Source organism: Cloeon dipterum, chromosome 3 (genome assembly GCF_949628265.1).
Source record: "Cloeon dipterum chromosome 3, ieCloDipt1.1, whole genome shotgun sequence".
Lineage (NCBI taxonomy): Eukaryota > Metazoa > Arthropoda > Insecta > Ephemeroptera > Baetidae > Cloeon > Cloeon dipterum.
Genome location: NC_088788.1, coordinates 26,141,691 through 26,163,704, shown reverse-complemented (window position 1 = coordinate 26,163,704; position 22,014 = coordinate 26,141,691). Strand labels below are relative to the sequence as shown.

Here is a 22,014-nt window from a genome sequence, read left to right as displayed (position 1 = left end):
GAGTCTTACTTTTAACTTTGAATGAATTACAAATTAAAATTTCTACAATCCCTATAGCATGCAATTCCATCTCGAAGGACGCACCCTGTTTGCGTGAGGGAAGCCAAGTTCTGAGAAATTACAGTTTCGCTGAGGAAAACCTGCCCTTCGACATTTTGGCCATGATAACCCTCTACACGTGTTTCCACGTTCTCGGATACTTCTGTCTCATCAAACGAGCGAAGTTGAATTGAAGTTATGATTATTGTGTTTATAGAAAAAAATCTAAAATGTAAATATTTTGAAAAATTAAATATATGATTATTATTATTGCCATATCAAATTTTAAAACTTTGAGATATCATTAACTCCACTATACCCTAATCATTTGCAAGGACTGAACAGAAAACAATTCATTTCAAACCAGCTTGTAGAGAAATCAGGCTTTTGCCCACAGCCAGGTGCCAGGTGTGAAGTAAAAGAAAGTGACATTGCGTTAAAATGAAACCCAGTCAAAAGTTAAGCTCCTAAAGGTTTAATTGTTAAATAAAGTTGACATTTCATATTATCATTTCTGGTTATCAGGTCTTACTGAACTAAGCTCCTGCTAAACATGTTGATAAACAGAGATCTTGAAGTAATTGCTGTTCTATTGTATTTGTGTGTGTGTATGCTGAAATAACAAAGTTTCTTTTTTATGTAAATGAGAGTAAACTACTTCTGTTTGCAAATAAATAGTGTTTTACATAAACTTTGAGATCATTTGTAACAACTTGATTGGCAATCTTAAATACCACTGACAGAGAAAAACAGACGCACTTGAAGCAAGAGTAGAAGAAGTAAAACGCAGTTCTTAAAACTAATTTGAGCACAATGTGATATGAACATTTTTGCTAATTACATTTTAATCGCACTTAAAATGCAGTCTCTTGTAAATTCAAATATAGATTTCCGCTCTACGCACACACCGCCTGCAGTGTCCTACCTAACGCGCGACCTATCATACTTATTGTTTGTTATTTTTCGCAAAGTTATGTGATGCCCAATTCAGAGATGTTTTCCACGAGTTGGAAAGCGCTTCGTCAAACTTAGAACGAAAGTGTTCCAACGCTTCTTCCTCAGTCTTTTGGAGAGCCTTGAGAACAAAAACCAACAAGTCAAAACTTGGTCTGTGAATGGATTAGGACGGTAAAGAAAAATCACGCGCAGGGAAGCAAATCGGCCAAAATGCAATAACCACAAAGGCGTTTTGTTTAAAATTTGCCTTTGCGCTCACAAATGTTTGGATAACTTGCTCCCTCTGTGGAACCAAATAGCTACAAATACTGGCATACTATGAAAGAGGTTTGTACTCACCAAAGTTTCCTGCAGATAAGATAGATCCTTTTCTGAGCTGAGCTCTGGCAACCCCGTAGAAATCATCATGGCAAACAATGACAATATTAAGCACCCGTGTCTCCTCAGCATTATAAAGGCCTGAAACAAGAACATGACACTGTAAAACAATGCAAACCCATGGAATAACGATTTTTCACCTTTTCACAGAGGCTTCGAAAGTGCAAGAACTCAGTGGCTTTGTCTTTATTCTGCCCCTTGTTGATAACGTGTACAAAGTCGTGGGTTAACACGAATGGCACCCGTTCCCTTTTGAAGCCAAACTTTTCCTTGAAGTGTCCCAGTATATGACCAAAATCAATGTGAAACAACTGAAAAGAGGCGATTAGGTTAAATTTTAATTATAACATAAGTAAGAATAGACGCTAATAAAAACAAGAATTTACCTGTCCAGTCTTCTTAACCATTATATTGTCAGAGTGTCGGTCTGCAATACCTAGCACAAAAGTGGCAACACAGTATCCAGCACACGACCACGTGAATTCATCTATTGCTTTGTTGAGTTGCGCTTCAGTAGGATTGTGATCCTTCAGCCAAGCTGGGCAAATATTTAGGATGGAATCAAAATCCAATCAAGACTGATTTTTCATTAATTTACCTAGTAAAGAGCCTTTCCTAAAAGCTGAGGTCGCACTAAACATTCCTTTCTCCTTTTGAATATTCGCTATTGTCTCCGCATTTAAAACTACTTCAATCAGTCCTACTCTGCTTTCAGTCGAAATGCAGTTGTATGGTATCATTCTAAAAGAAATGAAATGAACTCAACGTTGCATTATTGATGGGCAATACCAACCTGAAATCTAATCCTTCCCGTTTCCACAACTGGTCCATTATCCTCAGCATTTGTAAGGTAAGCATATCTTGGCGTAAATCATCTCCATTCTTGTAAATAATGTATATATCGTCACCATGGATGTCGGCGTTTTGAAATACAATCCACAATGGCTTCATTTTACTGTCCATCACTCTGCACTTCTCAGCTCTGTGGAAAGCAATTATTTTGGGAATTTAGTATTATTAAAAAGCGAGTTTCATAATCTGGCACTTTTGGGAGTAATTCAAGTCAACTTTTTTCAAAGTCCCAACCAACTAGTAGTTTGCATTTTAGTTTTAGTTTTTGATACTTATTTACGCAATAATTATCACAGCTAAGTCGAGGCGGTATTTATTCATACCGTTTACATTTCAATAGCAGAAGTGTGTCTTTTTATAAGAAGAGTCAACATGATTTCACATAAAATTTGATTTGCCTGATTAGGTGTGAAAATAATTAAAGTTTCCTAGCAACACTTGCGCAAGGAATTCATAAATACATATATTTATGAATTTCAATTTTAAACAATCAAATGAAAAAATAGTGATAGAGATAGAAATGCAACACAACTAAAATACCATGTTTGTGCACAGTCAAGTAAAATGCAATTTTGATACTCACACGACTTTCTTGCAGCGGAATGTTGGGTCCAAAGGGGATGTTATGTTGGTGAACGCTTCCTTGGCGTGATTTTCCAACAGAATCTCATGCAGGGCAGCCCGTTGTTTCTCCTTGTTTGGTTTGAGCCGCACCATTTCCTCCAAGTACTGCAGCTTCACTAACCAGTCCATCTGTTTCTGAAGAATGGGCAAGTGCTGCACACAAGCCTGGCAGTATGTCTCGAGGATCAACCCAAATCTGACGCTAACATGAGGCACTTCCATTTCTGACCTATGAAGTAAGAACCGTAGATAATGATTTAAAATATGCGTTGTGTGTAAGCAGGGCTGTGAAAGTGTGAAATTCAGATTTTTTAATTTTTTAGTAACCTTCTGGAGAAATAAAATGCGCTGGAGTACTTCAAGTCGTCAAAGAAATCTTAATCTTAACTCCTCCAACGCTGCTTATGCTATAAGCAACCCCAGTAATTTTTATTTGATGCAGGATCATGACAGTGATCTTTCCCCTCAAACGAACAGTAATTTTCTCTTGGCTTACTTCAAATGCCAGAAGAAAAAGTGACCAATCCTCTGGTTCTCAATCGCCTTCCGCACTAGCAGAAGAGCAAGATCACAATGCAAGTAGGACTCATGCTTCAGCGCCTGCACCAGCTGCAGCAAGTAGAGAGACAGCTCCTCGTCACTGCACAAAATGGCATGTTAGCAAAAGTAGCTCTTTACACTGCAGCACAACTCACGAGACTTTGGAAATGCACTCAACAGCGTAGCTGCGCACAGTCTGGTCAGCGTAGGCGTAGTCCAGCAGCTCGAGCGCTTTTTCAGCAGGTAGAATGGGCCACTGCTTCACCAGGGAAATGGCGTCTGCAACCTGCTGACGGTCGTTCCATTCAAGGCAGTCCAGCAGTTTAGGCAGCATGTCAGGAAACTCCTGCATGCAGATGTGCCGCAAGCGCCAAAAGGACTTCTTGTCTTGGTCATGCAACTCGGCCCTTGGGTCGCGCTCAAACGTGGCTCGCAGGTTCTCCAGGATGGAAAGGTGGCCTTGGTTAAGAGCGGCCAACTCTGGCGAATCGTTCAACACTGGCTCAGCGAATTTGAGGATAGTGTCCATGTATGGATAAAGGACAATCTTGTCTGGATCGATTCTGAAAATTTGAATTATTTTAAAATGTGAATGAAATCATCTTCCAAAATTGAAAACATAAAGCACGTAAAAATTGAACCAACTTAAATACTTTGATGATAATTTAAATTATGATAAGTTTTGAGAAAAATTCATGGCATAAAATATAAAGCATTTCTTTACAGGTTATGTATTATCTGTTACAGTTAAAAATTGGTGGAGTTTTCGATAAAAAACTTACAGTGGAAAGACAACTGAGAGCGATGAGCAGTCAGAGGTGAGAGGATTCCCGACGACAGTTCCAAGCGGCCGTAGCAAATCGTTGCTGTCAACCTGGAGGTCCTCATGCCACATGTACAAGGTATTGGCACCCTGCTGCAGTTGACCTTTGAAGTCGTACACTGTGGTGTTTACCCAGGCCAGCGGGTTCAAGGCGTACTTCCGCTTGGCACTGCGGCTTTTCTCGTACACAACAAAACACAGCCGCGCCATACGTGGGATGTTGGCCACGGTGATGTCAAACTCGAGCAACTCATTCTCCCACTGACATTTACACACGTCCTCTTCCATCGTAACCTGCAAAGTTATTGCAAGATCCTCAATCAAAACATTCATTGCATCTAGAGTGCTCAACACTAGAATTTTCCCATAATCCCTTCAAGTCATAAATTCAATCTAAGACTCACAGGTTTTTCTGACGTGCTTTTCTGTTCGCACATAGGTTTCCCTCCGTGGAAAATTCCAACACGCACTCCTACTACGGAATCCTTATCGCAGTTCAGTTTGTTGATAGACTTTATGAGAACGCTAAATTTGCCAACAGCTTCCCATGAGGACAAATACTTTCCTCTCTTGCGTAGTGTCATAGTAGAGGAAGAGGCAGATCCAGGTCGCGGTGGTTTCATGTCTAATCTCGCCATATTTTCTTGCAGTATATCCAGTTCTAAAATTAGTTAACCAAAAGATGGTTGTATCAGTGAAAAAATTAAACTTGTCACAATCATTTTTCAATGGGAAAATTGACAGCTTCACTTTCAATGGAGCCAATCTATATTAATATTTTAAGACTACCGATGGATTCATGGTCTGTTAAGCAGTTTTTTCTTTGAACTCTTATATATCAGGTCATATAAAAGCGCCAAAAAAGATTGGAGAATTTTTAGCTTCAGAAAACGGGATAGTATTAAAAGTACACATCATACAAAGAGCCCTTTTCCTGCACAGCGAGCATGAAGAATATATTATTATCTTTATCATAAATTACGATAATATCAGATTTGTGGCTAGCTGCCAGCTACAAGCTATCGCAAATAAACTTTGTGGTTTCATGCAACTTTTCAATAGCCTAGTATTAGACAAATAAGTTGCAACAATTTTTTTCCAACGAAAGTTACCCAGTCAGCAAAATATAATATTAGTCACACCAGACACCAGACCATTCACTAAATATGCATCAGTCAGCAGCTTCTTTTGACGCATTAGTGTACAAAAATGGTTGCATGACTCACCGTTTCCTGCACTCAAATAACTGACAGGCACGACAATAACAACTGGAGCAGCTTCTTTGGCCAACGCCTCTTGGATGTGTGTGAAGTAAATCAGTGGGTGATCCCCAAGTAGGAACTCGTGTTGACCACACACTTTCAATAAATAGTTGTTCGGGTCTTCCAGTTTTGAATTTGTGTTGGTAGCTTTCTTCGTAAGAGCCAGTTTTAGCAGTTCGGCAGCGTTCACATTGAAGCCAATCCGAAATTTGTAGGACCACTGACATTTCTATTAAGTAAAAAGGGAAACTGGTGTAAAAGAGATACAAACCTCATTTGAGTCGTACGACTTAACGACCACGTCGAAAGCGTCTCCTTTAATGGAGCTGGGCAACTTGATTCCCAGAGACAGTCTCGGAGGGTATTTACTGCTAATTTTCTCCAACCACGATTTGTTTTCACTCTCCCTCAGCACGTCCTCAACGTAGTTTTTCATTTTCCACCGGAAATCAGTTACTTCAGAGCTTTTCAAATCATGAAGATTTGCTGAAATTTGAATTTGAAAACATAGCATGAATAATAGTTTTATTATTAGTTAGACAATGTCATAAATAATATATATTTTTATAAACGACATCTATTGGGAATGAGGGGGGAATAGTTAATAGCCTTGAATAGTACCAGATAATTATAAGTGAACCTAGTTTTTAAGTGGTATTAAAAATAGGTTAAAAATATTTGTGAATAAACTGATAATAAATTTTTCTGTCACATACTTTTCCCTATGATCTTCTTAATGCTGTTTTGGATCTGTTCATCAGGCTTTTCCGTTTTACTTTCGATGAGGTTGACTAAGCACATGAAAGGGTTAACATCCAGCAGGGTTCGCGACTCGTCGTAGCTGACCTCCCGCTGCGAGAGACAGTTGATGATCTCGATGTTGTACGTGGACTTGTCCTGCAAGGCCCAATAAAGGGGCTGCTTGCTGGCCTCATCGAACAACTCCTGCAGGTTCAAAAGGGGTTGAGAAACCAAAGACAAAAGTATTGTGGACACCGCTTACATCCTTGATTTCGTGGAGAGTTGCACATCTGTTAGCATGCAGCATGATGTACATGCCGTTGGGCATGAGACAGTGCAGCTGGACATTGCTGTCCTTGAAGTCCTTCAGCCACAGCGGCGCGTTTGCGTCAGGCATTTTTAAAATCACATTATCAACTGCGGTGGGGAGCTGAAAACAGAGAGGAAAAGGGCGGTTAGCGGCGGCCACACCAATTTCGAACGGCTTTTCCTCCTTGTGTGTGTTTACATTGGCTCATAATACGTCGACAGACCGCAAAACGTTTAATTTTAATTTTCATAATTGCGTCACTCGTCCGGTCGACGCTATAGAAGCAAAATACGAGGCCAAACTCACCGAATGCGCATCTAGTGGCGAGGTGTACAGCAGGTGAAATTAGATTCGCGGCCGATTTGCGACGGTAAAGTCTGCAATATCGTCTCGACGTCAAGTTGAATCATACAAGGTCACGAGGGTTGATGATCCGCCGACGCACACTGTTGCCGCTCTTCCTACTCAGGAGGCGCCAAACGATTGCTCCTTTGTCTCTCTGGAGGAAGAGTGCCGAATCAGCCGACGGTGGTCGGTCGGCACTCGATGGCGGAACAAACTCTCTGCCGATGAGCGAGTGAGGTGTGCCAGGCGGGTTGGGAAAATTTATTATTATTTTTATGGGGCTTTCCCTGTCAGTGCTGGTGACGGTACATATTAGTTTAGATTGCTAACAAAAGATGACGCGTTTTAACAGCGCCGTTGGATTTTGGGTGACGCCTTCCTTCCCCAGAGCTCTACAAAGGCGGTAAAGAATGCAGATATTAAGGAACAACTCTTAAAACTGAAACAGAAATGAAGAACTATGACTGTAATCACCCTTCGTTCAAAGAAGATAATAAGTATCTATTAACGTGTGTCGCTTCAGGGGTTTTCTCCATAGTGGTAAAATTACAGTTCCTGCCGACTTTTCGCCAGTTTCCTTGATTTTTACCAATTTTACCTTTGAAAGTCTATGGTTCAAAACGATGAGAACTCACTTGATTGGGAGTGGCGAAATGTGTATGATTGTATATTTTACGTATTTTTCTTTTCATGGTGCATGGTTCAAAATAATTAACACAGCACGCATGATTTATATTTTATGCATGGTTTTCTGTATTTCAAATCGATATTTTATTAAACAAAATGTAGATCTAACAAGTGAAACGGGATCCAATTAAATATCTTTTCATAGTGTGGACAGTTTTTATTCAAAATAATATTTTGGTGCGTTTTAATATTAAAATATTTTTGAGAGCCAGGATAGGTGTTTTTCTTTAAATTCTTGCTAGCATCTAAAACATTAATGTGATTAATGTTGCTGCGTAGAAGAGAGCGTGTCAAAAGTAAATTAAAAAACTAAGAGTTGAAATATATTTTATGATACTTGATTTGAACAATAACGTTTTCAATCAAGCTCTCTATCGGCCGCACCCTTGTAAGCATCGACCCCAGGCTGGTTGACCTCTGCGTAGCCTGGCAAATTTTCGCGGCACCGCTCCATCCAATCTTTTATGTTTGGGAAATCCTCAACACTAATACGAAGGCCTTCCTACAAATACAATTTGGGGCTTAAATTTCTGGAACTGTAATTTTTTCAAACCACGTACCACTAGAGTTGACACAGTTGCGATGCAACAAATGTCGGCAATGGTGTACGAATCGCCAGCGAGATAGTCGTTTCCTTCCAAAAAATTTTCCATAATAGCAAAAGCGTCCGTCACCGCCTTCTGCTTCTCCTCGGGAATTTCCTTGCATTTCAAGAAAAGCAGTGGGTACTGAAAATTAGCACACGAAGAATATTATAAATGATTACTGTGACTAGACAAGCATTTTACTGATATGTTCATGAACCGCGGAAACAAAACACCAGTGTCAAAATGCAGGCGCTGGTCGACGATAGCCCTTTTCTGCGGGTCTTTCGGGTAGAGCGAGTCATCTTCGGCGTATTTGTCCACCAAGTAAGAGCAAATAACGTGACTAATGGAAAATTAAGAGCGATAAATTGAATCGTATATGGGATAAAAAAATTACCTGTCCCAAATGACAAAATCGTCATCCTCAAGAGTGGGAATGGTGTGCTGGGGGTTCAGCTATGTGGGAAATTATTTTAATAACTGCTAGGTTAAATTTTTTTAATTACCTTCACGAAATCAGGATCAAGATGCTCCCCATTGAAAAGGTTAACGGTTTTCTTAGTCACCTCTAGCCCCAGAGCTTTCAGGCAGAGGTACACGGCCCTGTTCGGCGGGCTCCCGTCAAAGCAGTGCAGCACAAGCGGCATGTTGTCGCTACCAAAAAGACATACTTTGTTAGACTGTTTAAAAATTCGTCGCGTAAATAGCAAACTGCTATCAAATTTCTTAAGAATGATTTTAAGCAGTGGGATGACTTTTTAGTTTTTATTCACACCAGTATACAATTATTTATTACAGCTTTAATATACATTCTTAAAAAATCGACCCCAGCAAAATTTAGAAAGCTGGTGTTTGTACTCAGATTATTAATTTGAATAGTTTACTTATTCAACCCATTTTTTGTTGATTACGTAACAAGTTAAAAAATAAGTATTATTTGCTGAGTGAGTAACATATAAGCCCAATTACACTTATAATTTTTTAACTTGTTTTGGAGGAACTTCGAGTTCTTTACCTTGGAAGTCCCTTGTAGAGCTACGCAGTGACAGTGGCAGTCAGAAATGAAACTGAAAGTTTGGCGGTCAGACAGAGTGGTCTATAGCTATGAGTTTCAGCGCCTGGTGCCTGCTGGTGCCTAGCAAGCGATGCACCAAACAATCGGCTGTATGAGGGGGGGGGGGGACACACGCAGTAATTATTGCTGGGAATGCGACATCTCCTTCCAGCTTCTGGAAGGAACACGGCAAAAGAAATTTTTGATCCAATGCACGCTATACGAGCTGTTGGGTACAGTTGATTGCGAGATGCAGCACATCTTGTCAGCAGTGATATTTCTTTATCTCTTTTAAATTAAAATACGTAGAAGCATGCGATTACTTCAAATATTTATTTCAAAAGTTGCAAATTATTTTCATACCAGTTGAATTCAAATAATTTAATTAATAATGCAGATATAAAAGGCATATTGCGTTGAAATCAGATAACATACATTCGATTGTTTGAATGCTGGTAGCACTTAAAAATAGATCAATCAAGCTCCCTATCAGCCGCACGCTTGTATGCATCGAGTCCCGGTTGGTTGACCTCTGCATACCCTGGCAAATTTTCACGGCATCGCTTCATCCAGGCTTGAACGTTTGGGTAGCTATCGACGCTACAGCGAAGGCCTTCCTAAAAAATTCATGCACAGATAATACGATAATTGGGGGAATGTATGAATAGATAAATATCATACCACCAATGTTGACACGGTTGCGACGCAACAAATGTCCGCCAAAGTATATGAAGGGCCAGCGAGGTAATCGTTTCCTTCCAAGAACTTTTCCAAGAAGGCAAAGCCTTCCTTCACCGCCTTCTGCTTCTCCTCGGAAATTTCCTTGCATTTCAAGAAAATCAGTGGGAACTAAAACAGCCGTCTTATGGTTAAAAACCGACACATAAGTAATAAGTTTTTTTATTTTACTGAAATGTTGAAGAACCGTGGAAACAAAAAGCCGCTGTTAAAATGCAGGCGCTGGTCGACGATAGCCCTTTTATGTGGGTCTGTCGGGTAGAGCGAGTCATCTTTGGCGTACTTGTTCACAAGGTAACAACAAATAGCGTGGCTGTTGCGGGAAAAATTTGATTGATAAAAAATAGAATTTACCAAGGGAATAATATTTACCTATCCCAAATGACAAAATCGTCATCCTCAAGAGTAGGAGTGGTGTGTTGAGGATTTAGCTGAGATATGAAATTAATCAAAGATGAATGCAAATAAATACAATTCCAATTCCAATTGCTTTGCAGAACCACAGGGTTTTATTCTTCCTAATTTTTAATCACCTTCAAAAACTCTGGGTTGTGATGCTCCATTTTGAACAGATTAACGGTTTTCTTGGTAGCTTCTAGTCCCAGGGCTTTTAGGCAGAGATACACGGCCCTGTTTGGCGGGCTACCGTCAATACAGTGCAACACAAGCGGCATGATTTTCTGTGGAATCGCTACTGACACCCTAAAGATGTCGAAAATTCGTTATTATTTATACACATTCAAAAGTTCAATATCTGCTTGTTATCTTGCGCAACATATTACGAGTGCTGCTTTATCAGATTGCGCCTTTGAACGATGTTGGTCTGCAAATGAGATAATCGATGCTCTGAATTATATTTAGTGAAGTGTCCAGTCATAAAAAATAAAACCCTTGAATCTAACTCATTCAAGATTGTTAATAACTGCAGTATTTAAGCTATGATTTTTTTTTCAAATTTCTCAATTAGTATATATATTATACTTTTCTTTGGAAAAGCACGTGTATCATCCATGAAATTTGTATATTTTATCGTGTAAGGCACACACGTTGCAAAAAATTAGCAGGTTTTAGCAAACAAAATTAATGTGATCCAACCGCCTCTCAGCAGAATGATAGTGACCTTGCTTGATATTTGAGTACCAATATTCTTATATTAGAGCACTATATAAGCGTTGTTTACACTTATCATTGATCGTCATACAGTTATGGGAATTGGATTCTGTAAAGATAATTAAATCAAGTAATAATTAAAATGCGTGGCTTTCGAGATAGAGTATTTATTATTAAAAAAAGGAAGATTATAAAGAAGGGTTATTAAAAGGCCTAAATTAAAAAAAAAATATTAAGCAATATGACTTGAAAACCGTAGAGGTTAGTTGACTGTGATGCACATTTGAAAGTGATCAGAACTTTTACTAATCCTGAATTCAATTGGGAATATTCTTGTAGATTTGTAGCTTCTGTCTTCGTTTCAATCGTTTAGTCTTCCGCCTTTTTGAGAATTCGGTTTGTAAATATTAATATGAGAGATACTTATTTCCTCTCTATTGGGTATAGCATATATAATAAGTACATATTTTGTTGTGCACTATTTGAAGAGCGTTGAAGTCTGCAAAGACCTGTTCAGGCTAGTTCTCGGGCAACAATTCTTTTGTACCCATCAACGCCAGGTTGGTTGAGTTCTTCGTATCCCGGCAAATTTTCACGGCACCGCTTCATCCAAGCTTTGACATTCGGGTACTCGTCTGCGCTAATGCCAAGTCCTCCCTAAAGATGTAATTTTTGTTGAAGTCGTGGTGTCAAAGATTTTTTGATTTAGTTTACGTACGACGATAGTTGAAACAGTCGAGATGCAGCATATGTCGGCAATAGTGTACGAGGCGCCCGCCAGGTACTCCCCTCCCTTCAAGGAATTTTTCCATAAAAGCAAACGCTTCTTTCACGGACGCCTTCTTTTTCTCAGGAATTTCTTTGCACTTCAGAACCAAAAGAGGAAACTGCACGCCAACGATAAGACTTTTACATTTAAGGCGAAAATATTTTTGTTGCTCCAGTCTCACCGTAATGCTCATGAAGCGCGGGAACAACACGCCACTATCAAAGTGGAGGCGCTGGTCTACGAGCGCTCTCTTTTGCAAATCCTTTGGATACAATGAGTCGTCCTTCGTGTATTTACCCACCAAGTACGAGCAAATAACGTGGCTTTAAATTGCACTGTATTAAATAATCGCTCTTTTGCCATTTGAAAAATTAATTGTTTCGAACCTGTCCCAAATAATTAAGTCACCGTCAACTAGAGTTGGAAGCGTGTGCTGCGGATTCATCTGCAACAATTTGATGATAAAAAATACGTCGATAAAATGTATACGTGAAAACATATGTACCTTTAGAAATTCGGGTTTCAGTTGCTCACCCTTGAATAGATCGACGGGTTTCTTGATCACCTCCAGTCCAAGCGCTTTCAGGCACATGTAAACCGCCCTGTTAGAGGGGCTTCCATCGTAGCAGTACAGCACAAGAGGCATTTTAGCTATTTTTAATACCTTTTTCAGCTTTAATGTAATAAAACTCAATGAGGATAGCAATGAAAAGAATGCCTGTAATAACTACAGATGTTGTCGGATGAAAGGTGGCTTGATGCATGACTCTTAACTTCTACTTCACCCAGGAGGAAAGCGCTGATTTACCCACAAACCACCTCCTGGCATTATCACGATGGTCGACGATGATCAAGCCGCAAGGTTACAATTGTTGAGAGATAAAACCCTTGATAAAATAAATTGCTCAATTTAACAACTCTTTCGCGCAATCAATGAAACATTTACCGAGTTGCTTAATTTTGTGCAAAAACATTACTCAGCCAAAGCAAAAATCATTGCACTAAATTAATGATAAATGGAATAATAATAAAATGTACTCCTCGCTCATGCAAATCATATCTAGTCAGTTTTTTTTTTAACAAAGTGTGTTACGGCACTTCTAAATGCTGAAGAAAATAAGCAACCATATTAGAATGGATCGAGGATTTCTTTTTGTCAGCGTCAGATTAAAAGCATGTTGTTTAATTTGATTCCAAATGATCCACGTACAAAATTTATTAGCACCACATCAGTCAAAATTTAAAAAAACAATTGGAATGGCGTTATTTAGTTCAATTCAGCGTCCACTGCTCCTTTGAAAACGTCCAAACCAGGTTGGTTAGCCTCCTTGTACCCTGGCAGGTTGTCCCTGCAGCGCTGAATCCAAGCCTTCACCTTTGGATAGTCATCAGCGGGAACTCGCAAGGCCTCCTGAGATGGATATATGTTTTTGCATTCTTTTTTCTTATTTTAAAACTTATTTCATTTTTACCACAAGGCTTGACACAGTCGAAATGCAGCATATGTCAGCAATGGTGAACGAATTTCCTGTCAGGTATTCGTTGTCGGCGAGAAACTTCTCGAGGAACTCATAGGCATCGAATACTTTCTTCCTTTTCTCTTCAGGGATTTCCTTGCATTTCAAGAAGAGCAAGGGGAACTGCGATGATATTATATTTTTAAATTCGTAACAATTAAAGAGCCATAACACGAACGGTTATATCGCGGAGACGAGGAAACAGGACACCCGAGTCGAAATGCAAACGCTGATCGACGACCGCCCTCTTTTGAGGATCCTTCGGGTATAAGCTGTCGTCCTTGGCAAATTTGCTGACCAAATATCCACAGATCGCATGACTGGATGAATTCAAAAACCAAATGAGGTACTCAATTGAGATAAATAGTTCAGTTATTCACCTGTCCCAAATAGCAAATCCGTCGTCCACAAGTGTCGGCACAGTGTGCTGAGGGTTTATCTATTAAAAGTAAACATACAAATTAGAAAAAAGGATGGTAACTATTATTTGATAAAAATGTATGACAGCGGTAACTTTGTTATACTGTTTGCTTTTGATAAAACTTTCGTTCTGAATTGTACATTGCGTTTAGTGAGATTATGTAACACACCTTGACAAACTCCGGGTTAAGCTGTTCTTTTGCAAACAGATTTATGGGCTTCATGTTCACGTCAAGCCCAAGGGCTTTGATGCACAATAAGACGGCCCTGTTGGGAGGGCTCGCTGGCATGACGTACAAATCAAGAGGCATTTTTTCCTGTTAGAAGCAAAACAGTAATTATCATTGCTACATTAGCCGCGGATGTGACAAATTTTAAAATCTAATAAGCGAGACATGTTTACAAAACTTATTTTCTAATCCTTTCCCACTTTTTAAGGGGGTTTTAATTTAATTACAATTTTTAAGTGACCAAACAAAGATTTCACAAATATTTTAAAATAAAATTCCCAGCCAGCAAATACATACTATTTGCCAATTATGGACTGAAATTTAAACAATAAAAACGGAAGTTCATTTCAATTCAATTAATTAAAAAATGATAAACAATATTCAAATCACATTTTGATGCCATTCTGAAATCAATTTAAGAAAATAAAATTTTAATTCTTTGATCAACTTTAAAAAATCTTGTTAGTAGCCACACCCAATTGAGCATATTGTAGCACAAATTTAAAATCGTTTTTAATTTAGCTGGATAGATCTTTGATTTGCACCCCAGTGAGTATTAAAACTATCCAAATTTCTTGGTAAAAATTTGCTTTCCTAAATAAAAAGGCATTGAAAGTAACTGGCACCTTTGAGAGCAGGTTCGCTTCGCGATGTTCGCCAAACAAGAGACGTCAGGAGAGTAACAAAATCCAGCAGAGAGTGAGAGTGGGTTGCCGGCGCGTTGTCAGATTCGATAGCACGGCTGCAGCGCTGGAGAGCAAATGCGCCGCTTGAATTCACGTGACCTTCGAAAGTCACGGGTCGTCGACCTACCTCTTCATAAAAAACAATTCTCTATTTGCGCTGCTGCATTATTTAAATTTAACTTGTTTTTCCTGTTTGTCAAAAGGAATTTTTAATGTGTAGGAAAAAGCGTAAATTAAAAAAGGCTCACCTTGGTCTAGATAAAAATAAATTATAACTATCTAAATATAAAAAAACTAGCCCAAACTACTGAAAAAAGAAAAAAAATCATAGTTATAACTTTGATTCTCTTTTAGGAAAAAATAGCAACTTTTGGAAAGGTAGTGCAGATGTAGTTAAGAGGTAGATAAGAGAACAATCTCTGAAATTATGATAGCGGTTTCAGCACACTATTGTTTCGCAATAAGTCCTAACACAGAAAATTTAAGAATGTAATAATTAATTTTTAAAGTGATAGAGAGCACGGTAGTTTTTCTCTAATCAGGCCATTTAATATTTTACGAAGTTTCATTCGGTTTTTCTGGAAAGAATATGAATGATCAATACTTCTCAAGCAAAACTAAACCATTTCCTCTCAATGGAGAGGGATTAAATTATTGTGATCGACCCAAATTGTGAATTTCAAATTTCTTCTCTCAAGAGAGCACTTAAATGATCGAATCTAAACTAGGTAGTAGGCTTTTTTGAGAAAATTGTAATTTTAGTAAAAGTGTATTGCCGCGTATAAATTTTTTTAGTACATTTCACGATTTTAAAATAAATGAAAACTGAAGGAATAACTTTATTTAGTTAAAACGCCATCCACTGCACCCTTGAAAATGTCCAATCCAGCTTGGTTAGCCTCGTTGTACCCTGGCAGGTTGTCCCTGCAGCGTTGAATCCAAGCCTTAACCTTTGGATAGTCATCAGCGGGAACTCGCAAGGCCTCCTGCGATGGACAAATATTTGTCTTCTTTTTTGCTTACTTTGACTTTTTTTATTTATTTTTACCTCAAGGCTGGACACAGTTGCAATGCAGCACATATCAGCGATGGTAAATAAATTGCCAGCTAGGTAGTCGCTGTCTCCGAGAAACTTCTCAAGGAACTCATAAGCGTCAAACACTCTCTTCCTCTTTTCTTCAGGGATTTCCCCGCATTTCAATACGAACAGGGGAAACTGCAAAAATGAATTTTTTCTAATAAGAATGACAGGAGAGCATTGAAAAATTAGAGCATGCATACTGTTATATCGACAAGCCGAGGAAACAGTACACCCGAGTCAAAATGCAATCGTTGGTCGACAACCGCCCTCTTTTGAGGATCCTTTGGGTACAAGCTGTCATCCGTGGCAAATTTGTTGACCAAATATCCACAGATCGCATGACTGGAGTAATCCGAAATAAACAAATAAATGATATATTAAAATATGAGAATCAGGGTATTAAACGGTACATTATATACCTATCCCAAATTACAAATCCGTCGTCCTCTAAAGTTGGCAATGTGTGCTGAGGGTTGATCTGTTGAGGGTATATATAAGAGAATTAAAATTGGTCAAAACTATATATATATATATATATATATATATATATATATATATATATATATATATATATATATATATATATAAACATCGTTAACTAAAAATTGCTCCCTCCCTATCTGATTAAAATTATTTGTATTTTTAATTGCAAAATTGTATGTTAAACTAGAAAATACTCACCTTGACGAACTCTGGTTTGAGCTGCTCTTGAGCAACCAGATTAATGGGCTTCATGTTCACGTCAAGCTCAAGGGCTTTGATGCACAATAAGACGGCCCTATTGGGAGGGCTCACTTCCATGACGTACAAATTTAGTGGCATTTTTCTGATAAAAAGAAAAAATAAAATAACTTAATGAAGAGATTGTTATCTAAATTAATTAAAAAACAGAAGGGCGGGACACAATTTTCAAAAATAATGAGACGATTTATATATAATGATATATTTACTTTCAATTTTTGCAAGTTCAGGAAAACAATAATTGTATCGATTAGAAGAGAAGAATAAAAAGCCATGTAGTTCTTATACAGCTATGCCTAACAATAATAAGCCACGCCCGGCTCTGAGAATTTTCAATAATAAAAAAATCGATTTTTTAATAAAGAAAAGCAGGTAAAATGTTCAACTATCTTTAACAAAATTGAAAAATATAATATGGAGGATTAAAAATCACGAAACTGGCAGTGAAATACCTTCGAGAAAGAGATGATCTAGCCCTTCTTCGCAATGTTCACGACACGAGGCACATACAGGCTTACCAATGAGAACCGTAAAAAAGCAAAGAATAAATACAGCGAGAGAGGGCCTGCCGGCGCGTCATATCCGATAGCACGAGGCTGTGTGGCGCTTGAGACGAGATGCTTTAAATAATGTGACCTTCAAATTTCACGGCCTTTATCTCTAAAGTCTGTTTTAAGCTGTTGTATTTTAGGCTTTTGGTTTGTTTTTTAGATTGAAGATTTATTTGTTAAAATGCTGATCGATAGGATATCTCGGCTTTCCAATGCTTGCCTATTTTATCAAAAATCAATTCGTATAGACAATTTCAAATACTGGGAGAGTAATGAAAGTTCAATTTATAATATCTGTTTAGAACAGATTTCATTCTTATGGATATCTGATATATATATTCCGAAAAATTGTCCAGGTTTTATGTGTTAAAATCTTTGCACAAAATTTACGCCGATCAGTTTTATTTACTCACTAATATTTTGGTATAAAACGAAAATAACACTTAAATTGTTGCACTATTAATTTGATGAAGTTGGGAGAGAATTAAATAATATGAAATTTAAAATTTAATCCTAATGAAGTAGCTTGTTAGTAACATTGTAGGGACCTACGCAGCGACATTCACCACTAAATAAAGCGTTAACGGCGGACTCTGTTGTTCCGCATGCCATAGCAACCGCGCTGTCTTGTTTATCTATATACAAGCAATAATTTTAAAGTAACTATTTTCAATCCGGTATTAAGTTCCAAAAATGTCAATAGAGTTTTCTGAAGAAAACATTGAAGATATCATAGAAAGGCCCTTGCCTAAGATTATAAAATTAAAGAGGTTTGCTATATAGTTACGATTTTTTTTAGTTATAATTAAATATAGTATTAATTCATTCAACTATCGCTGCATAGGCACAAATCCGCTCATCATGATCGTATCAAGAAAGAGAATGAGGTCCTTAAAAAGTCGCGCTCAACCATGGGTAATGCTGAAGAACCACTTCCAGAGCCTAATAATTTTCTTAAGAAACACACGCGCAAAGAATTGAAAAAAGAAACGGGTTTGTATCACTACTTAAATCAGAGGGCAGAGGACTAGTCAGGTATAATTTACGCGTGTCCAGCAGACGAACCCAAGTGCTGGCTCTCAAGCTGCAAACCTCAGCTTCCAAGCCCAGCGAGCATTAGGAGGAAAGATGAGAAAAACTTTTTAGCTGACAACATCAAGTGCGCCGCGTCGTCAAAAAGCAAATATCCAGAGCCTAAAGTGGTTGACTCTCACAAGGGCAACACAACACCACTCCGCAGACCGTCTTACATCTACAAACAGGTCAATAGGCAAAACCTTACTTCAGGCTGTTCAAAATTCAAATTTATAATATGCAGAGTTTCGGAAGGGCGCCTGCTCATATTTACCGACTGAAGTCTGCCGCTAACCAACAAGAAACCAGCAGTTGCGAGCAGAAAATGAAGATGATGTCTCAAGGAGAGCGGAGCAAGTTAGTAGAGGTAAAACGCTTCGATCAGTATACGAGTTGATAGATACTAAGCCGGTGCTAATGGTTACAGGGGTTAGAGAAGAGTCTTAAAGACAGAAACTCTGAATTTCTACTTTTGCCTGTAATAATTGACACGCCTTACTTGATTAACAAGAAGAAAAAATTGGAAAGCGAGATCAAACAAATCGAAAGCGACCTCCAAATGATTTCCTCCAACTTTGACATCTACATAACTGATGACTAAGATGTGTGTAAGTTTCAAATCTTTTATTCAAAACAGAACCATAAAAATATATATCAACATGCTCAACACTTCCCTAGTTATCAGTTCTACAAAACTGATTGAAAAAAATAACTGAGTATGGTTGTTATCGCCGTTTAAGCCCACATTAAAATTGATCACAAAGTGCTTCTGCGTAGTATAAATTTCAACTCATAAGTGGCTGATTGAAGACATCCTGCTCTGCAACTGCAGCCACGCCCTCTCCACCTGCTTGTCAGTGTGCTCGGTGCTCCAACTCGGGCTGAACACAACATTGGCCACATTGACGTGGTCGCTGTTCAACGGCTGGGCGGCCAATCGCGCTCTGCTGTCCTCTTCGTTTAAGTTGTCCCTCTCTTGCAGTCGCTTGATAGCCTGAGCAATAAAAAAATTGAATTGATTGACAAAACACAGTGGTTTTGGTTTAGCCAACCTCTGCCGGTGGGACGATAACCGACCAAACTTCATGGCAGTTTGAATGCCAACCCGCTTTGGTGAGGACTGCTGCTTCCAGAACGACGATTTTTATTCCACTCTCTTTGAAGGCCTTCACTTTCTGCTGGACAATCTCCAACAACTGAGGCCACACTATGGAGTTCAGTTTTTCTAACCTCTCCTGAAATATTGATGCAAAATAAAAAGACGCAATTTAGGTTATTAGAGCAAGGCAGTTGAGCTTTGATATGTTTGAGCTCATGTGTTTTGGTATATCGCATTGGGCAAGTAAAAACTACAGTCATGGTATAAATTAATGCAGCATAAATGCAGCACATTATACATAAATATTTAATTATTGAAAGCTATTTCTGATCAGGGCCTAGTACAGCAAGGGGTTACATTATTAGTTTTCAAGTAGTGGATATTCACAGGGCAACAACAATTTGCATTATTTTCAACTCTGGCAAGTGGTCCACTGAATTTAATTTTGTGGGAGAAAAAATTATCCAAGAAATGAGCCATATATAAATCAGACCTAGCATAACAACAAAATTTTAGATTTTACCCTATTTCACCAAAAATTATTTATCAATAATTATTTTTTCACTTGATTTCGATCTATATAAAAGTATATGCGAATTTTGTGCTAAATTTGATTTCAGAGGAAGAATAATTATCTTAATTTCCAATAGGGAGACAGTGCTCACCGCTTGATCAGTGTGCAAACTGCAAAATGTTGAACCCAATTTTCTACATTATTGTTAAAGTGATACAGGAATAAGCAATTTTGACAGTGCAAGTCCATTTCAACAATGGTGCTGTTGGGAAATTGATAGTTTTTTTGTAATTTTTGTAAGCTTTATGTTTTGAGAGTTGTTAAATGGTGTTTGATGAGATATTATTTTTTGTACAGTTTGAAGAGGGATGATTAACAGCAATATATTCTGGAGAACTAAAAATAGGTTGAACGCATAAATAAAATTACATCAATCAACCCTACTTTAAATTTCTCAGCCAAACTTTAGAAAAATATTAAGCTAGCAGAGAAAAACCATGAGTTGAAACAACAAAGCGCTTTTAACGTTTAAAGCCTAACAAGGCAACGCTTGCCATTTTTTGTAAGATAAAATGATAATATCTGAAGACTCGCCTGATTGCCAAAAACAATTTTTCCCAAGGCTCGTCGGTTGATTTTTCCCTCGCTGTCAACGATTTCTTTGCCAAACTCTTCAACAACCATTTGGAATCCCTTGGAGCCCGGCGTGTAAACCTGGTGCCCAATCAGGTCGCAGTCGATGACGCCACACCCTTTCTTGGCTAAACGCTCACCAATCTTCGATTTTCCACTGGCAATTCCACCCGTCAATCCAATTATATAAGGAGTTGCAGGGATATTTGGCCGAGGCTGGATAGAAAACTCTGATAACTTGATTCTTAGAATATATGTTTGCAAAAATGTACCACTGGAGTTTTTAACAAAGTGCCCAATAATCTCATTCGCCCTGAGCTGGAACTAACTTTCCAGTCCTCAATGTTTGTATCACGCAAGTGAGAGGGAACCAAGTCCTCGACAAGTTGAACACAATGCAAGGTGAGGGGCAGGAGGCCCTTCTGTTGCCGCACCTCGTTCACTTTCAACCCTCCTTTCAAAGTTTCTTCACTGACGACAATTAACTAAAATGCGATAAATCGGTAATTTTATAAGTTTCAACTGATCAAAAGAGTAACATACATCCATGGTAGGATCATCTTTGGTTGGTCCAAAAGGATCACTAATTGGCACAACTGCGTACTCAATGGTGTTGTCCACGTCCATCAAGAATTCTTTCACTCTTTCGATGCGTGTATCACAAGGCTCTATGAGCTCGTTTAAGATTTTAGCTGCAAGAAAGACAATTTCAATATAGGAACAAGTTAAGATTTCGCTGCACACTCACAAGAGAGCATATTTGAGTCCGTGACTCCGACTGTCAGCTTCCGTTTGCAACGAATGATGGCCTGTGAGAGGAGCTCTTTGTGTCCAATGTGCAATCGGTCGAAGGTCCCGCCAAGGACAACATGACCAAACTCCTTGTCGGTTTCCTGTGCGGCAGCCTCACTAGCCTGCTTGCTAAATTTCAAACTGACTGGATGATCTTCAGCACTCAAGTCTAGTTTTTCTGCAGCACAATTCAAACCAGATCTGCAAGACAATTCACAGCCATATAAGTAAGGAAGGTCAGCATCTGGGTGGGGAATATCTATGTATATTTTAAAAAAAAAAATGAAAGTCTTGCTGTCAAATTCCGACGTACATTCTTGAGGCAGGACCATCAAAGAAGACAACGTCCACCTTCGGCTGGGGCAGTGGCGACCTGATTAAAAGTCTCACGTCCAAATTATGGCACAGGGCGGACGCTTGCGAGTACACGCCGGACACAAGGCGGCTAAGACATGCGATCCCCCTCGAGTCCATCGACTCCAGCTGGATGTAGAGCGCTTTCTGAACACGACTTTGCACGATTTGCAGCATGTGCCCGAGTTTTGCTGGGTTTGATACAATTAACAAGCCTGCGTTCGACATTTCTGGTCTCTGGATCCAGCTAGATTTTGAAATAGGTTTATTATAATCCGAGCCAAATGCAAAAGAATGTTATCACACCTTTTTGCGGTAAAGGTAAAGTATGATGTTTTATCTCGGTTGTTACCAGTGTCCCAAATTTTCACATCATGTGTGCCCTGTTTACTCGAGTAATTTCGAATGTTGGCACAAAGGCGCTAGCATCGTATCACTGTGATTCGGCTATTTCGTGGAAGAAAGAAGAATCATTTTGGCGGCAATCAGCAACAATTAATTTAACT

At 38.7% G+C, this 22,014-nt stretch overlaps 8 protein-coding genes across 11 annotated transcripts in view; 2 read left to right on the top strand and 6 right to left on the bottom strand.

Annotated features, from left to right (window-relative positions):
• LOC135939367 (protein white-like) overlaps window positions 1-730 on the top strand; it is a 43,102-nt gene extending 42,372 nt beyond the window's left edge. For all 3 annotated transcript variants that reach the window (XM_065483699.1, XM_065483701.1, XM_065483700.1), the window contains exon 14: window positions 58-730. In XM_065483699.1, the coding sequence (XP_065339771.1) occupies window positions 58-233 (176 nt within the window). In that variant the 3' untranslated portion in view covers window positions 234-730. The remainder of the gene's footprint in view (window positions 1-57) is intronic.
• On the bottom strand, window positions 499-7,180 carry Pi3K92E (phosphatidylinositol 3-kinase 92E). Its single transcript, XM_065483695.1, has 16 exons — window positions 6,833-7,180; window positions 6,479-6,646; window positions 6,192-6,420; window positions 5,747-5,961; window positions 5,440-5,695; window positions 4,618-4,874; window positions 4,173-4,507; window positions 3,546-3,953; window positions 3,347-3,490; window positions 2,810-3,079; window positions 2,168-2,356; window positions 1,973-2,115; window positions 1,761-1,912; window positions 1,515-1,685; window positions 1,336-1,455; window positions 499-1,114 (listed from the first exon to the last, which is right to left on the bottom strand). The coding sequence occupies exons 2-16, from the start codon at window positions 6,611-6,613 to the stop codon at window positions 986-988; spliced, it is 3,153 nt and encodes a 1,050-aa protein (XP_065339767.1). The 5' UTR covers window positions 6,614-6,646; window positions 6,833-7,180; the 3' UTR covers window positions 499-985.
• A 514-nt stretch (window positions 7,181-7,694) lies between these two features.
• LOC135938363 (uncharacterized) lies at window positions 7,695-12,694 on the bottom strand. The gene is given in 11 exon segments (XM_065481980.1): window positions 7,695-8,060; window positions 8,119-8,286; window positions 8,347-8,488; window positions 8,543-8,601; window positions 8,652-8,799; window positions 11,562-11,704; window positions 11,766-11,840; window positions 11,842-11,934; window positions 11,998-12,139; window positions 12,203-12,261; window positions 12,322-12,694. Coding segments are annotated over 11 exon segments (1,314 nt in total). The 5' UTR covers window positions 12,463-12,694; the 3' UTR covers window positions 7,695-7,916.
• LOC135939374 (glutathione S-transferase 1-like) lies at window positions 9,512-10,726 on the bottom strand. Its single transcript, XM_065483709.1, has 5 exons — window positions 10,471-10,726; window positions 10,310-10,368; window positions 10,109-10,250; window positions 9,881-10,048; window positions 9,512-9,816 (listed from the first exon to the last, which is right to left on the bottom strand). Exons 1-5 carry the CDS (start codon window positions 10,609-10,611, stop codon window positions 9,673-9,675), a joined length of 654 nt encoding a protein of 217 aa, XP_065339781.1. The 5' UTR covers window positions 10,612-10,726; the 3' UTR covers window positions 9,512-9,672.
• Window positions 12,695-12,994: 300 nt separating the features above from the next.
• LOC135939373 (glutathione S-transferase 1-like) lies at window positions 12,995-14,749 on the bottom strand. Of its 2 annotated transcripts, none has more exons than XM_065483708.1 (6): window positions 14,610-14,749; window positions 13,924-14,070; window positions 13,714-13,772; window positions 13,512-13,653; window positions 13,289-13,456; window positions 12,995-13,227 (listed from the first exon to the last, which is right to left on the bottom strand). In XM_065483708.1, the coding sequence occupies exons 2-6, from the start codon at window positions 14,062-14,064 to the stop codon at window positions 13,084-13,086; spliced, it is 654 nt and encodes a 217-aa protein (XP_065339780.1). In that variant the 5' UTR covers window positions 14,065-14,070; window positions 14,610-14,749; the 3' UTR covers window positions 12,995-13,083. The 2 variants fall into 2 exon arrangements, with proteins under 2 accessions (XP_065339780.1, XP_065339779.1); XM_065483707.1 differs by having other exon boundaries at window positions 13,924-14,067; window positions 14,609-14,739.
• A 670-nt stretch (window positions 14,750-15,419) lies between these two features.
• Window positions 15,420-17,118, bottom strand: LOC135939372 (glutathione S-transferase 1-like). Its single transcript, XM_065483706.1, has 6 exons — window positions 16,944-17,118; window positions 16,432-16,576; window positions 16,170-16,228; window positions 15,951-16,092; window positions 15,718-15,885; window positions 15,420-15,655 (listed from the first exon to the last, which is right to left on the bottom strand). The coding sequence occupies exons 2-6, from the start codon at window positions 16,570-16,572 to the stop codon at window positions 15,509-15,511; spliced, it is 657 nt and encodes a 218-aa protein (XP_065339778.1). The 5' UTR covers window positions 16,573-16,576; window positions 16,944-17,118; the 3' UTR covers window positions 15,420-15,508.
• Window positions 17,119-17,593: 475 nt separating this feature from the next.
• LOC135939371 (enkurin-like) lies at window positions 17,594-19,144 on the top strand. Its single transcript, XM_065483705.1, has 6 exons — window positions 17,594-17,812; window positions 17,887-18,035; window positions 18,102-18,304; window positions 18,361-18,483; window positions 18,544-18,724; window positions 18,795-19,144. The coding sequence occupies exons 1-5, from the start codon at window positions 17,736-17,738 to the stop codon at window positions 18,715-18,717; spliced, it is 726 nt and encodes a 241-aa protein (XP_065339777.1). The 5' UTR covers window positions 17,594-17,735; the 3' UTR covers window positions 18,718-18,724; window positions 18,795-19,144.
• On the bottom strand, window positions 18,726-21,959 carry Ppat-Dpck (Bifunctional Phosphopantetheine adenylyltransferase - Dephospho-CoA kinase). The gene is made up of 8 exons (XM_065483702.1): window positions 21,815-21,959; window positions 21,468-21,755; window positions 21,111-21,355; window positions 20,906-21,054; window positions 20,635-20,847; window positions 20,324-20,578; window positions 19,169-19,351; window positions 18,726-19,110 (listed from the first exon to the last, which is right to left on the bottom strand). Exons 2-8 carry the CDS (start codon window positions 21,734-21,736, stop codon window positions 18,907-18,909), a joined length of 1,518 nt encoding a protein of 505 aa, XP_065339774.1. The 5' UTR covers window positions 21,737-21,755; window positions 21,815-21,959; the 3' UTR covers window positions 18,726-18,906.
• Between the last annotated feature and the right edge of the window lie 55 nt (window positions 21,960-22,014).